The 17,862-nt window shown below is 40.0% G+C and overlaps 1 protein-coding gene across 1 annotated transcript; it reads left to right on the forward strand.

Annotated features, from left to right (window-relative positions):
- Nucleotides 1–250: 250 nt before the first annotated feature.
- Nucleotides 251–17,311, forward strand: LOC311138978 (glycosyltransferase 8 domain-containing protein 1-like; the record flags this gene model as incomplete). The annotated part of the gene is given in 12 exon segments (XM_084173792.1): nt 251–538; nt 942–989; nt 1,229–1,327; nt 1,523–1,724; nt 15,435–15,528; nt 15,532–15,555; nt 15,558–15,568; nt 15,821–15,891; nt 16,134–16,246; nt 16,435–16,601; nt 16,795–16,907; nt 17,127–17,311. Coding segments are annotated over 11 exon segments (1,095 nt in total). The 5' UTR covers nt 251–538; nt 942–973.
- Nucleotides 17,312–17,862: the final 551 nt, after the last annotated feature.

Below are 17,862 nucleotides of genomic sequence, written 5' to 3' on the forward strand. Positions count from 1 at the left end.
ACTGTTGATGCATTCAAGCGCATTAGAACTGCGCGAGGCTTGTGCAGGTTCACACAGTTACTACTTCTCGACTTCTTACCAAGTAATCCCACCCATTCGACGACTTAAAAAGATCTAAATACTTATAGAATTCAACGTTAAAGTGATGTTGTGATAGTGAACTCCATTGGAATTCATTATTATCCTACGGTAGACTTTACGATTTAAATACAGGCAAATATGTAGGCAACTATGGCCCTTCAAGGTAACAGGCGACAGACTTGTTGATGTTTATTTATTTTGTTTTATTTAACTAGGCAAGTTAGTTAAGAACAAATTCTTATTTACAATGACGGCCTAGCAAAAGGCCTCCTGCGGGGACGGGGGCTGGGATAAAAAAAAAAGTAATATAAATATAGGGACCAAACACACATCACGACAAGAGAGACAACACTACATAAAGAGAGACCAAAGACAACAACATAGCCTGGCAGCAACACACGACAACACAGCAAGGTAGCAACCCAACATGAAAACAACATGGTAGCAGCACAAGAAGGTAGAGACAACAATACATCACGCAAAGCAGCCACAACTGCCAGTAAGAGTGTCCGTGATTTAGTTTTTGAATGAAGAGATGGAGATAAGACTGTCCAGTTTGAGTGTTGAGTTGGCACTTTGGCTTTTGATGTGAATTGCTTTTGTGTTCTGTGAGTAGAAAGCATGCGTGTTTTTTGTCATTGCTTAACGTTACAGAACATATACTCACGTTTTCCTTTACTCCAGATTGCATGTCTATATTGTTTTAATAAGAAACGATTTGGCTTGGTTTAGAAATCATAGCGGAACCATCGGATTTGTTAATGTGCTTATTTGTGGGACGGTGGTTAAATCACTATATAAATAAACGTTTTCTGTATGGATCATTATAACATTTTGCTTCATTCGTACGTTCTGTGCAGGATAACAAAGGAGAGCAACATATGACTGCCCGATGTCATTACGGAGAGGTCAGTGGTGTTACTTTGTTACATTCAGTGTTCTTATAATGTTACAACTCAAAACAATTCGAGGAGTTTATTGTTTTGTTTTTGTTGATATAGTCCTCTAATTGGAATGTTCAGTGTTGGCTGAAAGGGGATCCGTGAATGAGTTGCAGGTGCCACACTTTTTATTTTATTTTTTTGCGACTGCCACACTTCTCTTCAGATGTTCTCATCATTTATTTTCCCTGCTGTGTATTTTTCAGTAAATGAGGTCATCCTTGTGCTGCTGGCAGTCGCATTTCTGATCATTGTGCAATGGAATATATTAAATCTCAATGACTTACTTAGAAGAGAGAATTCAGGTAAATGTTCCCCTATGTACTGGAAGAGGGGTTATTCTTCAACACTGTTTTCTTCAAATAACATTTAGGGTGCTGATGGATAATGTGTTTTGTATGCATTGCATTCTGTATTGGGTGTTGTTTTATACCAGTGACTGCATTACAGATCGCCCTGATCTAAACTGAAGTGAATTGAACTGAATGTTCTTCTCACAGATGCAGTAGTGCCAGGTATGATTCTGCCCTTTGAGTCTGAGTTCTCTCCTGAGCTCATACCGGACCCTGTGAGAACTGGAGAGGAGATCCCAGTGATCATTACTGCTGCAGAGGAGATACTGGAAGCTGTGGTGGCTGCCATGAACAGTGGCTACCAGAACAGCAAAGCCAACATCGTGTTCAACATTGTGGATCACCTCAAGTGAATGATTAACGTGTTAACTCTGCCATGGTGTTAATAAAAAGCACAATAGAGACTTGTTTGTTTGAGGCTGAATTATTTTAGCGTTTTTAATGCCCATGTGGTATCTAAGGAATTTATGACTTTGTTAGCTTTGCAAATGGTAATGTGGTATCTAAGGAATTAATGACTTTGTTAGCTTTGCAAATGGTAATGTGGTATCTAAGGAATTTATGACGTTGTTAGTGTTTGCAAATGGTAGCTTAGAGAATGTTGATTTGGCCTAGGGAGACATCTGGAGAGCAGTTCTATAGGAGTACCCTAAAACAGAGGAAGTCTGTTGTGTGGAGTGATGGGATTGGTCTGTAGGGGAAACCACCCCTATCTTGGTAAAGATTATAAATACTTGGTGAAGACAAAGGAGGTCAGAACAACATATTCTTTTGGGTCCACTGTTCTCCAGATGCTTGCAGGTATCTGTAAATCGACGCTGAAATCCTTTGTTATGAATAAACCTTTATAATCAAAGTACAGTGTCAGCGGATCTCCTTGTCCTCCACAGCATGATTAGCAACATGTTTTCAGACACAACAAAATGGCGACGAGGAACGTTTGGGACGGTCTGCGTCTCTCCAGTGTTCCATTCATGAGCAGCAAAGTGACTCCCGCTCAAGACGCCGGCTCATAAGGTGAGATTTCTCACAATTTTGTGCGCGGGTCAATTCGTAGGCTTATGTGGGTGTTTGCTGGAGAGATGTACCGTTTAAAAAACTCGTGTGCATTTTGCTGTTTTGCTGTGGGATAGGAGTCAGTTCTAAATTTCAAATGTGTTTGCGCTGAAAGCAACGCAAACAGGGGGGAGTGTCGATAACTATTGAATAATATAATGAAGTAATAAGGCCAGGGTAAATGTATACAAATTAGGACATTGCGGATCTATGGAAGCCCTCTAAGGAGGCGATCATTAGGATGGGCCGAAAATCCTAAAAGCACATTAGGTGGGTTTAGGTCAGTCCCGGGGACTGGGGATTGTGGTATATACATTCTATTGCAAGTTACCGTTCATCTTATAGTTGACGAAGTATATGTTTGATGTGACCGCTCATTGAATATCCGCAAACTCGTGGTAGCCTAAATTTAGGAACAATGGAAAATACGGCGCAATGGAGGTAACATGCTACATGCTACCTTAGGGGTCCATAGGAATGGAATAAGCCGCTTAAAACTGTGTATGTATGAAAGAGAGAGAGAGAAAAATAATAAAATAAAGACGTCTCTGTTGTGTTTAAACTGTGTGTCGACTCATATTAGGATAAGATTTATGTTAGAGATATATACATATATATGTTTTGGTTGAGGATAAGGGTTTTTGTTTTTATAAGGAAATACGTAAGTTAAGGTTAAAAAATCTTATGAGTCTCCGTTGGTGAGAACGTTAATAGTTGTTAACTATATATGAGCCCCCTGGAAGGACGCTAAGGTTAAAAAACGTATGAGTCTCTATAAAAAGAGAATGTTTACTAACTATTAGAATATCATGAGCCTACAGGGAGGAGGTTTTAATAGTGTATAGAGATGTTTTGTAATAGATAAGGAAATAACTATAAATCTGCAGATTAGGATAAAGGGAAGTTAAGAAACTTCTAAGTAGGATTTGTGTTCAATGTTTTATGTTGGTTTGTGAGCTCTGTTAAGTGTTACTGTTTGTCTATGGGGGGTAAAAGAGAGGAAGTACAGCGGGACTGTCTACTTTCTGTTGTCTAGCTTGGAGAGAGCTGGGAGAGAGCTCCATCCACTCTGAAATCGTATTGGTGAATGTACTATGCATGCGTGTGATTTTATGAGTTTAGAGTTGCGTAGGGCTGACAGAGCGGACAGAGCAGACGGAGACGAATGGGGAGATTTAGACACTAATAGTGTTCTGTTTGTTAAATCGGCTGTTTAACGATGAAATTATTTGATTGAGACCCATTGAATTGATAGATGAGAGATATGTTGACGGATTAAAAATAAAAATAAATAAATAAAATAAAATGTTATTGAGCTATTTATACTATTCCTGAGTTAAGTTTGCTTATTTCTTAGCGCGAATGTGACTAGAGGAATGTTGAATGGTTGAAATAACTCAGTGAGTGCATAAACTATTACATTATTGTCTGTTTCTTTGTTATTCTGTCATATGAGAGACGATAAGAAGGAGGAGAGAGAGAGACAGAGAGGAATTGCTGACGTGTACATCACGCGACAGAGTCTGCTGCAACAGGATCAAGTCAAACTAAGGCCCGTACTGTTCTATTTACAAAACTTACCTTCCCATACAGGATATTTTGTGTGCCTAGCATATTTGATGTTATGACAATTTGACAGGGACTTGGCAACAGACTGATCAATTGATGTAATTGCATATTGGAATTTTTGTGAATAAGTTGGTTTGATTAGAGTTGTGTTGGAAATCGAGTACTGACATTATTCTGTAAATTAAGGTAATTGGGTGCTTATTAAGCAATTGGTTTGTGAGTGCTGTAGTGTTGCTGGATTATAGGTCTTTCTTTTTTGGATTGCTCTGAAGTTGACTACTTTCCTTTACTTTTCCTGATCGGATGTGGTAAGATTGCCACTAATTAATAACTTGGTAAAATAAAAATCAATAAAAATAATACTTTTTTTTGTTTTTTTAATTCATTATACATTTTTTAATTGATTAATTTTTATTTAATTGTTTAATAAAAAAAATATAAAAAAATATAAAAAATTGGGAGGAAACCATAAGCTATATAGTCTAAAATAATAAAATAATTCACAATAAAGGAATATAAAATAGTTGTTACAATGGGGAAAAGGGACATCAAAACTATGAAAGTAATTACACCTGTTGAATAGTAATCCTTTAGTTAATGGTATTGCAAGGTTATCTGGAAAATGGAATAAACGTTGGCCTGACATTGAACAACCATGGCCAGTGGAAGGGACTCTTAACCCTGACGTCATCAACATAATGAAAGTGCTTCTGTCAATTCATAAGGCAGATCAAAAGAAAGGGAAAAAAAGGGAACATCGTAAAGAAAAGAGACAAAGAGAGCTGGGTGTTCTTAAGCTGTTTGAAAATGAAGGAAAAAAACTGATGAAAGATACCAACGATAAAAGAAACAAAGGTATAGAGAAAATTGTAAAAGCAGTGAAGGTGACAGAAAACCTAATGACAGAAGTCAGTACACCTTTCTCACATACGGATTCAGTAAAAAGACCCCCACCTTATGAGAAAGAAGTAGAGTTTAAGGACGTCTATCCTCAGCTTCCAGTGATCATTCAGGAGGGTGATTATTGCATCAGAGATGAAGATGAACAAATAATAGAGAGAGGACAAGCAGAAACGACCATAAAAATGAATCCAAACTCCAAAAGTAAGAAAAAAACGAGATGTCTGGAAACTAAGGGTGGAGTGAGGTTTAGGAGGATGGAACTTGAAGATGATGATGATGATGATGATCAGAGTGATTCACAAGAGATCATGGGTGGATATGACCCTGTGATCAGACGGAGGTTGGCCAGAGCGGAAAGAAGGGGTGATGGATGTTTGAAGAAGAAGAATACAAGATATTCCAGTTCTGATGAAAGCAAAGATGAAGACAGCGATAAAGATTCTGAGATTAAAGGTGCTTCATATTCAAGAGTATTTTATCCTACAATGACTAGCACAGAAGAAATAGAAAGAGATATAGACCGATGCGTATCATGCCTGGATAAAGCGAATAATTTAGAAGAAGTAAGAGAACTGGAACAACAACTCGAGAAGCTGAAGATACAGAAGAAAAAACTGCTGAGAAAAGGACCCCAAGAATTGGAGAAAAAGTATACATTAAGGCCAAGGAAAGAGGGCACCAGTAAGAAGATGATGCCAGTGATCATTCGAGGACAAAACCTAGAATATAAGCCTTTGCAAAATACCGATATGTCAGATATACTTGAGAAGCTGCCTACTCTTCAAGATGGAGCCTATCCTTGGATTTCAAAATTGGAAGAAATTACGGTGGGAACACAGTCAGCCATAGGAGACATTAAGATACTTTTGGCTAATCTCCTTGGGATTCCAGATATGGAAGAAATATTTCAGAGAGCTGGACTCAATAGATATGTGGGGACCCTGAATTGTTGGCTGCAAGTAGGAATCGTCTGTGGAGAGCACTGAAAGATACGTTTCCAACAAATGTGCATCCTGACAACATTCTGATTTATCCACTAGGACAACAAGAAAATCCGAGAGCCTATGTGTCAAGAGTCCATCAAGTGTGGAGAAATATTACCGGAAATGATCCAGATGTGAGTCAAATTGAGCAGTCAATTTTGAGAGCTAAACTGCAGATGGGACTGCCCTCACCAGTAAGGAGCAAACTGGCAGAGGTGGTTGGACTTGGAAGCATGACAAAAGGCGTTTATACAGATCATATAGCCCATCAAGTGGATCTGTACAGGAAAAAGGAACACAACCAGAAAGAACAGGACCAAGAAACTCTCAGAAAACTCAATCAAATACAACTGGTGGAGAATAAGAAGGAGAAGAAACAAGCTTTGGTTATGCAGAATCAGTGTGCACCAAATCAACAATCACTGCCACAGCTTCAACCGGACCAGTTCCAACCGCAATTGTACCAGCCACCAATAGCGTTACCAGTTGTTTCATATCCACAGCCAGTTTCTGGACAGACACAGAATTGGAGAGGAAGAGGACGAGAAGGCTTAGAAAGAGGAAGAGGAGGAAGATTTAAGCCATACTTCCAGCAATCTCCAGAAGTGTGTTATAGTTGTGGACAGGTTGGTCACTTTGCCCGTGAGTGCAATGGGCCAGGAGGAAACATCAGAGGGAATTTCAGAGGAAGATACAGGGGTCAGTCAAGATCATCTGGAGGACCGGTGAACCCCTATAGGGGCCCGGAGCAAGGATTCTAGGGGTGCCCAGAAGATCCGAAAGGGGGGTGTCAGCTGGTAGCATCAGGACCGGAAAAAGATCCAACAATTGAGGTAAAAATAAACAACCGACCATTGGAATTGATGGCGGATAGCGGAGCTGCTTTTACCTGCGTTCGGCCTGAAGATGCTACACATCTCCCTATGTCCAATCAACTCATTAGGACAATCGGATTCGAGGGAGTAAAACAGCTGATTCCTCTTACGGAACCAATTGAGCTCTGCTATAAAAATCAAAAAATTACAATACCCATACTGGTATCAGAACATACACCTATTGCATTGTTGGGAAGAGATGCATTGTGTAAGTTGAACTGTACAATAAGATGTACACCAGACGGCTGTCTGGTAGAAGTGCCAAAGGAAAAGGTTTACCAATTGTTGATGATGACAGAGATGGATTTGTCTACAGTATTCTGTATTGGAAATCTCAGTGAAGATTTTTTGAATCAGGCTAAGATATGGGAGAAATTTATTGTGGCAAATATGCCGGATGCGAGAAGAATGCTGCCCAATCGAACTCAGGGGAATGGTTGAGTCATCAACCAAAGAAAGTTCAACTCAGCTCATGTTGCATTATTTTAGGACCACAAGGAGCAGCTATGAAGATAAACACAGACGATTATCTGAATAAAGAATTTGAGATTGAGAAGAGTGTGCCACATGTGACCTTGTTGGTTTCGGAAGGCTATGAGCAGAAGCAAATAGGAGAAATTATGACAGAAGCAGAGAAAGCTGTTTTCGTACCGATGAAAGAGAATTTGGCGATTTGGAGGAGTGAAGATCAGCGATTTCTCAAAATAATGATTTCGGCTCAAGGACAAGGAGAGCCACAAGCTGTAAGGATGACACATGAATCTATTTGCAGTGTGCAGATGAATTCAGACCCTATGAAAGAGGAGATGTTGCAACAAGTTCCAGAAGGTTTGTGGTCTCAACACAGTACCGATATTGGACTTGTGAAATCAGCCCAACCTGTGAAAGTTGAACTTCGACCAGGAGCCAGACCTCCTTGGAAGAATCAGTATCCATTGAAAGATGAAGCAATCGAAGTGATTGAACCACAAATTGAAGAACTTTCGAAAGCAGGTGTTTTAAGGACAACAAAAAACCCTCGGAGTAACACGCCTTTGTGGCCTGTGAAAAAACCAGATGAAACTTATCGTGTTGTTCATGATTTGAGAGCAGTGAATGAGGTAGTGACTGACTTTCCAGCAGAAGTGCCAGATCCGCATACCTTGTTAGCCCAAGTTCCTCCTAATGCGACACATTTTACGGTGTTAGACTTATGTGGTGCATTTTTTAGTGTTCCACTTAGTGTAGAAAGTCAGGGTTTATTTGGGTTCACATATAAGGGACAATTCTATGAGTACAGTCGTTTGCCACAGGGGTACAGGCATAGTCCTCATATTTTCAATAAAGTACTGAAGGATGATTTGGTAGGGATAGATCAGATATTGCAAAGCACTGTCATTCAGTACGTAGATGATATAATTATTTGCTCACAAAATAAGGAAACATGTCATAGAGACTCAATTAAATTGCTGCGGGTATTGGCAGAAAAGGGGCATAAGGTTTCACAGAAAAAGCTGCAATATTGCCAGGAGAAGGTTGTTTATTTGGGTCAGAAAATAACGCATGGCCACAGAGACATTTCGGACAGTCAATTGGAAGCTATTCGTAAGGCTCCGAAGCCTAGAACTGTCAGAGAGATGATGACATTTCTTGGTATTGCTGGTTATTCCTCAGCTTGGGTGAGGGCTACTAGTTTGATGGCACCTTTGAGAGCTATGGTTAGGGATACTGGAAGTGGTCAACTCCATAGCAATCTTTCCTGGACACAGGAAGGCCATGTGGCATTTGAAACGATCAAACAGAGGTTGCAGGAGGCACCTGCACTTACACTACCAGATTACTCTAAGAACTTTTTGCTATATGTGTCTACTTCTATTGGAGGTAGATATGCATGTGCAGTTCTTTGTCAGCCGACAGGCACAGGGATGAATCCTCAGCCTATTTCCTACTACTCTACTGCTTATTCAGAAGTAGAATTAGGGTTACCACTGTGCTATAGAGCAATGGTGGGAGTATGTTCAATGTATGACAAAGCATCATCGGTTATGATGGGTTACCCGGTAACAATTCTTACCCATCATAGTCTCAGAAATCTTCTGAACTATGGGAAATATACATTGACTATGCCTAGGCTCAGAGACTATCATAGGCTCTTAGAGCAGGAAGATGTCACCCTAGTGAGGTGTGATACGGTAAATCCAGCCGAGAATTTGCCAACTTTAGAGGATGGTGAGCCACATGATTGTGTCCAAGAAGCAGAGAAATATTCGAGGCTTAGATCAGATTTGCAAGCCTTTCCATTACGTGAGGTAGACCTGGAGTATTGGACTGATGGGTCTTGTTATCGTGTGGGAGATAAATTGTGTGCTGGCTATGCAGTAGTTAAAGCCAAAGGAACTGGATTTGTTGTTGAAAAGGCTGAAGTAATACCACAGCCTGCGTCTGCACAACTTGCTGAACTTGTGGGGCTAACAGAAGCATGTTTGTTAGCAGAAGGAAAGCGAGTGACGATATACACTGATTCAGCATATGCACATAGTGTATGTCATTTGTTTGGGGCAGTATGGAAGGGTCGAGGGTTTAAGAAAATGGATGGTTCTCCGATACAACATCATGCGCATATAATGAAACTGTTGCATGCTATGATGAAGCCTAAAGAGATAGCGATAGCTAAGTGTGCAGCTCATAAAACAGATGTGTCAAAAGTCACACAAGGGAACAAAGCTGCTGATGAAGCTGTAAAAGCCGTCACAGGAGCGGACAAATTGGGAAAAGTTTTTCTGGTCACTCATGGAGTGGACTTGGAAGAAAAAATTACGCTTAAGGATGTGATTTTGATGCAGGAAGCTGCTTCTATTATTGACAAACAGCTGTGGCTAGACCGAGGGGCAGTGAAAGATGCTACTGGTCTTTGGAGAAACCATGAGGGGTTGATAGTAGCGCCTCTAGACCTCTTAGGTCTGATGATTCAGGAAGCACATGGGTTAGCTCATGTTGCAATGGGGGAGGTTAGGAGAAAGATCACAAAGGAGTATGGTTTTTGGGCACCATATTTGCTTGAACAGATTGACTATATAATAGGAAGGTGCACAATCTGTCTGAAAAATAATGTTCGCAGGGGTGTGACGGTTCTTCCTGGTTACATTCCTACACCGAGAGGTCCTATGCGTGAGTTGGTTATTGACTTTGTTGATATGATAAAACCAGTTGATGGGAAAAGATACATGTTGGTGGTTGTAGATAGATTTTCACGATGGCCGGAGGCCTGTCCAACCAAGCAAAAAGATGCTCAGTCGGTTGCCAAGTTCTTGTGTAAAGAAGTCATAAGCAGGTGGGGATTACCCGATCGAATATCCTCAGATAATGGGAAGGAATTTGTGGATAAATCAGTGAAATTGATGTTGCAAAAATTGGGAATTAAGCAACGTCTTGGAGCAGTTTATCACCCACAAAGTCAAGGGGATTTGTGAAAAAATTAACGGTGTCTTGAAAAATCGCATTGTCAAAATTTGTCAGCATACAGGTCTAAACTGGATAGCGGCGCTTCCTTTAGCATTAATGGTGTGTCGCTCAAGTGAGTTGCGTGATCTACGTATGACACCCCATGAATTGGTAACAGGAAGAAGGATGCCTACGCCTTGTTTGCGAACAAGTGGAAAGGGTCCAAGCTTGGCTCTTTTGGAAGATGAAATGAGAGCGTACGTTACATATATGGCCAATTTTCATAAAAAGTTGTCCACATATGTTTCTGACAGGCAAAGAAAAGAAGAGGTGGAGGAGGAGCTTGATGAGAAAAAAAGGAGTACAGTGCAACCTGGGGACAAGGTGTTCGTGAAGGTATTTAGAAGGAAGTGGTATAACGAACGTCGTGAAGGACCATTTGAAGTTGTTCGTAGTACTGGAACAGCTGTCCAGGTTAAAGGATCTCCATCGTGGTATCATTTGTCACATTGTGTTAAAGCGCCTGGAGAAGAGGTGCCACGCGCAGAGAGAGAGGATGTTGAAGGCTCAAGAGAGAAGGAGGGAGATAGGGGAGAACAGGAAGAAGGAGAGATTGTCAATGTTATGGATAGCATGGATGATAATGTTTACACTTCTGATGATGCCAGAGATGACTCTGCAATGGAGGGAAAGGAAAGGAGATTTGGGGAAATTGATTTTCAATACGTCCCAGAAACAACAGGGAATATTTCAGTGGAATGTGAAGCAGCGGAGATCACCAAGGGCAACTCTGTTACAGGAGAAGCTGGTGATTCGGTTAGACAAAGTAGGCCCAGACCAGATAGGAGAAAAGTCCGACCAAAACGTTACCAAAACTAGGGTTGAAGTAACTCTGGGACAGTCAGCTCAGCTCCCATGTAAGTGCACGAGAGAGAACAGTGGTGAAGGGAAATTTAGAGTTCAGTGGGAAGATCGATATGGCAGGAGTTTAGATCTGTTAGGAGCAGTTGCATTGAGAAAGTATGCGTTGCTGAATGATAAGAGAAGAATGAAGATTGAGGGTGATTGCAGTATCTATATTTACAATTCCCAGCAGGAAGATCAAGGTGATTATAAATGTATTTTTTATAATCAACAGTTTGAAAGTGAGGGATTAGAGTTGGGACTGAGAGTTAATGTAGTGACACTTGTGGTGATAGATGGAAATACAAGTAAAGACTTCAAAGCTTTGGGGAAAATAGATGAAACAACGACAATGACATCAACACTTCAGCCTATTATAACAACAGTGAGAAGCAATTCAACTCTTTCAACATTGACAGTTATTAAAGCTATAAATATATCACATTTGATTACAAGGGAGCCAATCGCTCCAGCACCAATTTTAGAGGAAAAGACTGTCATTAGGGTTAGGATGGGTGGTACAGCTCATCTTCCTTGTAGATGTGAGAGATGGAGTGGGGGTGGTGACGTTCCTCCCACATGGAGAGATAATTATGGAGAAGAAGTGTTGTTATCAGGACCGGAAGTAGAAGCAGTGCCCCCTAGTCAAAGGACGTATATTTTGTACAACGATATGAAGTGGAAGAGGGTTATGAGTGATTGTTCACTTATTTTGCGTAATGTTACATGGAAAGATCAGGGAGAATATATGTGTACTTATCTAGTGCAAGCATTAACATTTGTTCCGGTTAAGAATTATTGGTTAAAAGGCTATGTAATTCGTGAAGTGACGCTTATGATGGAGGATTTGAAGTCTGTTGAAGCTTCCACAGTCACCAATGGAGTTCAGGAGAAGTATATTAAAGTAGCCACTCCAACAGTAAATAATACACAGAGGATATCGGTAACTTTCCCACTGGAAATAGTTAAGGGTGTTAATACATCAACTAACGCAACGATTTTAATAGTAACTTTGAAAGAGGTTAATGGTACGACGGCAATAACAAATATAGGAAATATGACATAGACACCAACAACAACTTTTCTGAAACTAAAGGATGTAGCAAGAGTGACTCAGGAGTTTATGATACGGATGGAGAGTGCTGTCAATGGTAGTAAGGATAGTGTTGAGATAGGAGAGCAGATGGTAGTAGAGAATGATGCAGATTCATCTGAAATAGTGCAGAATACTATCATGGAGGTACAGGATGAGTTCTTTGATTTTAATGGAAGACAAGAAGATATATCTGATCAATACCGCTCGTTAGGGAAGAGAGAAACTAAATGGAAGGCATATGGATTTGATTCTTCTGTTTTGAAAATTAAAGATGGATGGGCAGGTAGGAATCTTTGGTTCCAACAGTTAACTCATTCTGTAAGATCAGTGAGGAATCTTGAGGGTCGATGTCTGTTGAGAATTCCAGCACCAGGCACATGGGGTTCCATCTTAGAGACGGTCGCTCAACCTCTATCAAGTACGTGTCAATCTTATGCTTTATCATGGCTGTTGTATCAGCAACAATCATTAACAGATACAATAATGTCGTTGTCGAAACATTTGTTTAGGCCTAGGTTTAAGTGTTCTTGGTTAAATGAATTACCCTATGTGAATTTGTTAGATGGGAAGGAAAATCAGTTAACAGCGATTCCTGAAGCATTGGAGGTGCTTTGGGCTAAAAGCTGTTTTTGTTCAAATAAAACATATGATGGAAAGGGTATGTTTATGGGAATATCAGATTGTGATGATTATATGATGACTTTGGGTAAGCATGAACATAAGGTTAGTAATGAGAAATATAATGTAACTTTTTATGTTCCAGTTAGTAAGAAGAGCAGGACTTTGATGGTGAAAGATCAGCTTTTGCCTGGTAATGTGACTATTGGGAATTTTAGAGATATTTGGTGGGTTTGTGGTGATAAAGCATATATATTCTTACCCTATGGATGGACAGGATGTTGTTACATGTCGACGTTGAAGCTTCCATATGAGGTTTTTACCATTAAAAGAGGGGAAGTACCGGACACAGATAAATCTGAGTCTAGGTTTGGAAATAGGGTGAAAAGGGACATGGCGAAATGTCATAGTCTGGAAGCCTACCATTGGAGGATAAGTCTAGGAGAGAAGTGGGGACTGGGACTTTTTCCATGGTATGGTGTAACATTTTTGGCAGATCACATTGATAATATTACCTATACTTTGCAGGGTTTTGCAAATGAAACGATAAGAGGGTTTAACCTTCTGTCAAATACTCAAAGAAGTCACAGACTGACGCTGTTGAAACATGACATGGCTCTTGACTATATTTTAGCAAAACAAGGTGGCTTATGCTTGGCTATGAACTTGACAGGGGATGATTGTTATACTTTGATCCCAGATAGTTCCGATAATATCACTAGTGTTATAGATGCATTGAAGAATATAAGGGATGCGTTTGGTAGATCTGAAGGAGCTGGATGGTCAGCGAAGGCTTGGTTGCAAGATCAGTTAGGCCCAGCGGGAGCAGTGATAGTTCAGATTTTAGTAGCAGCTCTGATAGCGCTGTGTGTGATGTTTTGCTTTTGTACTTTGTTATTGACCTTTGCGAAGGCTATGATATTGAGATGGGTTGGAGTTGTGATGCCTGGAGAAAACACTCAGCTGCCGTTGTTAACTGTTACTGATCTAGATGAAGATGAACAAGTGGGACTGGATGGAGTATTGATGGATAGATATCCATTTTGAATATCCGATTATTTTTCAAATGTTTTTAAATATTATTGTGATTTTAGTATTTTGTTATGAATCAAAGTGGGGAAATGGTATGTGATTCATTTTATATATCATTTTTATATTTTTAGTTGATATTGATGTTTTAATTTGAATGTGTTGTTTTGCAAAAGATACTGTTTGGTATTTTCTTTTCTTCCAGAAGCATATGGGGGAATGTGTAGAGGGGATTCAAATACTCAAACATGGACAATATGAAAGGACAATATGAATGGACTGGAGGAAGTGGAACAAGGAAGGTGTGGAAACGTTCAGAGTCCATCATCAACGATGCATTGGAAGTCGACACTGCTGAGGAGATGAAGTGTAGTGGACTACATTCCAGTGTCTGCAATGATATATAGACATATTTGCATGTGTAATACATAATTTGTGTCATATTCTTTCTGTATTAATTTTTGTAGAATGATATTTGCTGTTATTGGGTACATGTGGGGATCTCAGATGTTTTTGTTTATTTCGTGGATGCTTAGGGATATTGGGTCTAGGCAGGGATAGAGAGAATCCACAGGAGGGTCCGATGGGTTGACCAGCCTGAATGTGGACATTTTTGTTTGTATTTTGTTTGCTGAGGCTTTCATGTGTATTCAAAGTGCATCATAGTTTAAAATGCATTGGTAAAGATTTATGAATTGATCTGGAGTACTTAGGTGGTTGCCTGGGGCAGAGGGGCCGTGAGAGAATTTTACTGTCTTGATTGATTGATGGATATTTGGAAAGAAAGCTGCCAGACAGGTTTTTCGCTCTCACACTCCATAAAGATTTGTTCATATTTCATAGAAATGTATTTACACTCCATAGAAAAATGTATTTTTGGTTTATTGTTAAAAATACTCAATAAGAGAAATTGTTATTTGTCATAATCCTAATCTTTTTGTTTTCGAGACTTAGTTAGTCTCGAAGGGGGGAAATGTGGTATCTAAGGAATTTATGACTTTGTTAGCTTTGCAAATGGTAATGTGGTACCTAAGGAATTTATGACTTTGTTAGCTTTGCAAATGGTAATGTGGTATCTAAGGAATTTATGACTTTGTTAGCTTTGCAAATGGTAATGTGGTATCTGGGGAATGTATTACTTTGTGGGCGTTTGCAAATGGTAGTGTGGTATCTGGGGAATGTATTACTTTGTGGGCGTTTGCAAATGGTAGTGTGGTATCTAAGGAATTTATGACGTTGTTAGTGTTTGCAAATGGTAGCTTAGAGAATGTTGATTTGGCCTAGGGAGACATCTGGAGAGCAGTTCTATAGGAGTACCCTAAAACAGAGGAAGTCTGTTGTGTGGAGTGATGGGATTGGTCTGTAGGGGAAACCACCCCTATCTTGGTAAAGATTATAAATACTTGGTGAAGACAAAGGAGGTCAGAACAACATATTCTTTTGGGTCCACTGTTCTCCAGATGCTTGCAGGTATCTGTAAATCGACGCTGAAATCCTTTGTTATGAATAAACCTTTATAATCAAAGTACAGTGTCAGCGGATCTCCTTGTCCTCCACAGCATGATTAGCAACATGTTGTCAGACACAACACCCATGTCAATCCCCAGGTTGTGGATGAGTAAGACTCAGCTTAACAATGTCAAGCACAAGATCATCATATTTGAGCCCAAGCTTCTCAATGGGAAGATTACCAAAGATCCCTAGAAGCTAGACTCTGTGAAACCGGTGAGACAGACCACATGTATTATCAGTGTTATAGATGTTGATATTCCTAAATACTGTACACATACTACTGTTAATACTAATACTACTCTTTTTGTGTAAGTTGACCTTTGCCAGATTTTATATTACATTTACATTTTAGTCATTTAGCAGATGCTCTTATCCAGAGCGACTTACAGTTAGTGCATACATTTTTTATACTGGCCCCCCGTGGGAAACAAACCCACAACCCTGGCGTTGCAAGCGCCATGCTCTACCAACTGAGCTACAGGGTATATATGCCGGTATTCATACCAGATGCAGAAAAGGCCATTTATTTGGATAATGACATCATTGTACGAGGTAGCTCTTTACAGAACATGATCATGTTTGTCACAGTAAGATGATCTCTTTCCTGAAAGTGAATACATTTTCTTCTGTTGATTTTTTAAATTATTTCTATTATATTTGCTTGACATTCTACTGCACTGTTGGCCCTAGTAACATAAGCATTTCTCTGCACCTGCTATAACACCTGCAAATCTGTGTATGCAACCAATAAACTTTTGATTCTAATGAATACTAGACATATGATATATTTGCAGGGGACATCGAAGAGCTTTTTCACACAAGCCTAATTTCAGGGCATGCAGCTGCGTTTTCAGATGACTTTGATTGTGCATCCACAAAGGGCATCGTTCGAGGGGCTGGGAACCAAGTACACAATACAAGCTGTAGACTACACAGACACACTAAGGAAATAAAACTTCCATATAATAAATGAATGAACAGAGGGGGTCTTATTTTACATATTGGTATGAAAGCATTTTTTCCCTTCATATTTGTACTTGGTACCATATCAAATAATGTAAATGTTTTAATTATCTCAAGTATGTATTCCTTTAGAACAACTATATTGGCTTCCTGGATTTTAAAAAGGAGGCCATCAAGAAGCTGGGCATGCGGGCCAACACGTGTTCCTTTAACCCCGTGATGATAGTGGCCAACCTGATGGAGTGGAAGCATCAGAACATCACCAGCCAACTGGAACACTGGATGGAGCTCAACGCACAGTAAATCACCAGGAGAGCCAGACAGCCTCGGGGGCAGAATTCCCTCAGCACTCCAGAGATTATTTTGAAATAAAACATCTAAACTGTACATGAATTAAATCAATCCAAATAGACACTCACCACAGATTGTAGACAATTGAAAAGCATTCCCTTTGAGTTTTCATTTCCATTTATTGTATTTTTTTTTTATCAGGGAGGACCTGTACAGTAAGACATTGGCAGAGAGTATCACCACACCTCCCCTTCTCATTGTCTTCTACAAACACCACTCCAGCATCGACCCCATGTGGCACGTCAGACACCTAGGTAAGAACTGTACTACTATGGTCTGTCTGTCTCCATGTTTCCCTAACGATGAGCTGCAGACAGCCTTGGCACACTTAGTGGTGTAATGTTGTATGGAAAAGTAAAAATAAAGGTTATTGTTAGAGTATCATCATTGCCCTGTACAGTTTGTCCTCGAAACTAGCAAACTGTTGTTGGTCTTTGTTTGCATAGAAAGATTCAGTATTGCTCCATTTTCAGGGGCTACTGGTGCTGGAAACCGCTACTCTCCTCAGTTTGTGAAATCTGCCAAACTCCTCCATTGGAACGGACATTCCAAACCATGGTCCAGGACCTCTTCATTCACAGAAGTCTGGGACAAGTGGTATATTCAGGACCCCACGGGTATATTCCACCCAGTTCAGAAACATACAGGGGACAAGTAGACTAAAGCAGGGATGTGACGAGATGACAGCTAGTCTGCCTCTCCTCCAGTGACTTCCCAGGAACCCTAACTTGATGCAAGACCATTCCAAACAGAGTGATATGTCTGTTGTTTATCTCAGGCAGACAGGGCATGTTCCATAGGATGTAACAGGATGTTACAGAGAGAAATGAATGTCATACATAGGATACATTTAAATTATCCCATTCATAGACACTAGCTACCTTTAGCACCTATTGACGATAGTATCTTCTGGCCAGGGTACTTTTCTTAAGAGTCCCGACGCTCGGTCTGAACTTGAACACGCATCGCTTGCGGTACGGTTTTGGAAACATAAGGAACATATTTCATATCAGCGATAAAACATTTTTAGAAAACAAAAAGTTTAATTACTTCACACCTTTATAGGGTTAGGGTTCCCACACGGCCATATATCCATGTTACAGCGCGTTTACGGAAAACAGACTGAAGACAGATTTTACTACCTACCTGTGCTAATTAGCTTTGTGCGTCTCCGAACACCTGTGTAAACGGAAGACGGATGCCACAAAC

This window comes from Coregonus lavaretus (assembly GCF_964263955.1).
Source record: "Coregonus lavaretus genome assembly, chromosome: 12".
Lineage (NCBI taxonomy): Eukaryota > Metazoa > Chordata > Actinopteri > Salmoniformes > Salmonidae > Coregonus > Coregonus lavaretus.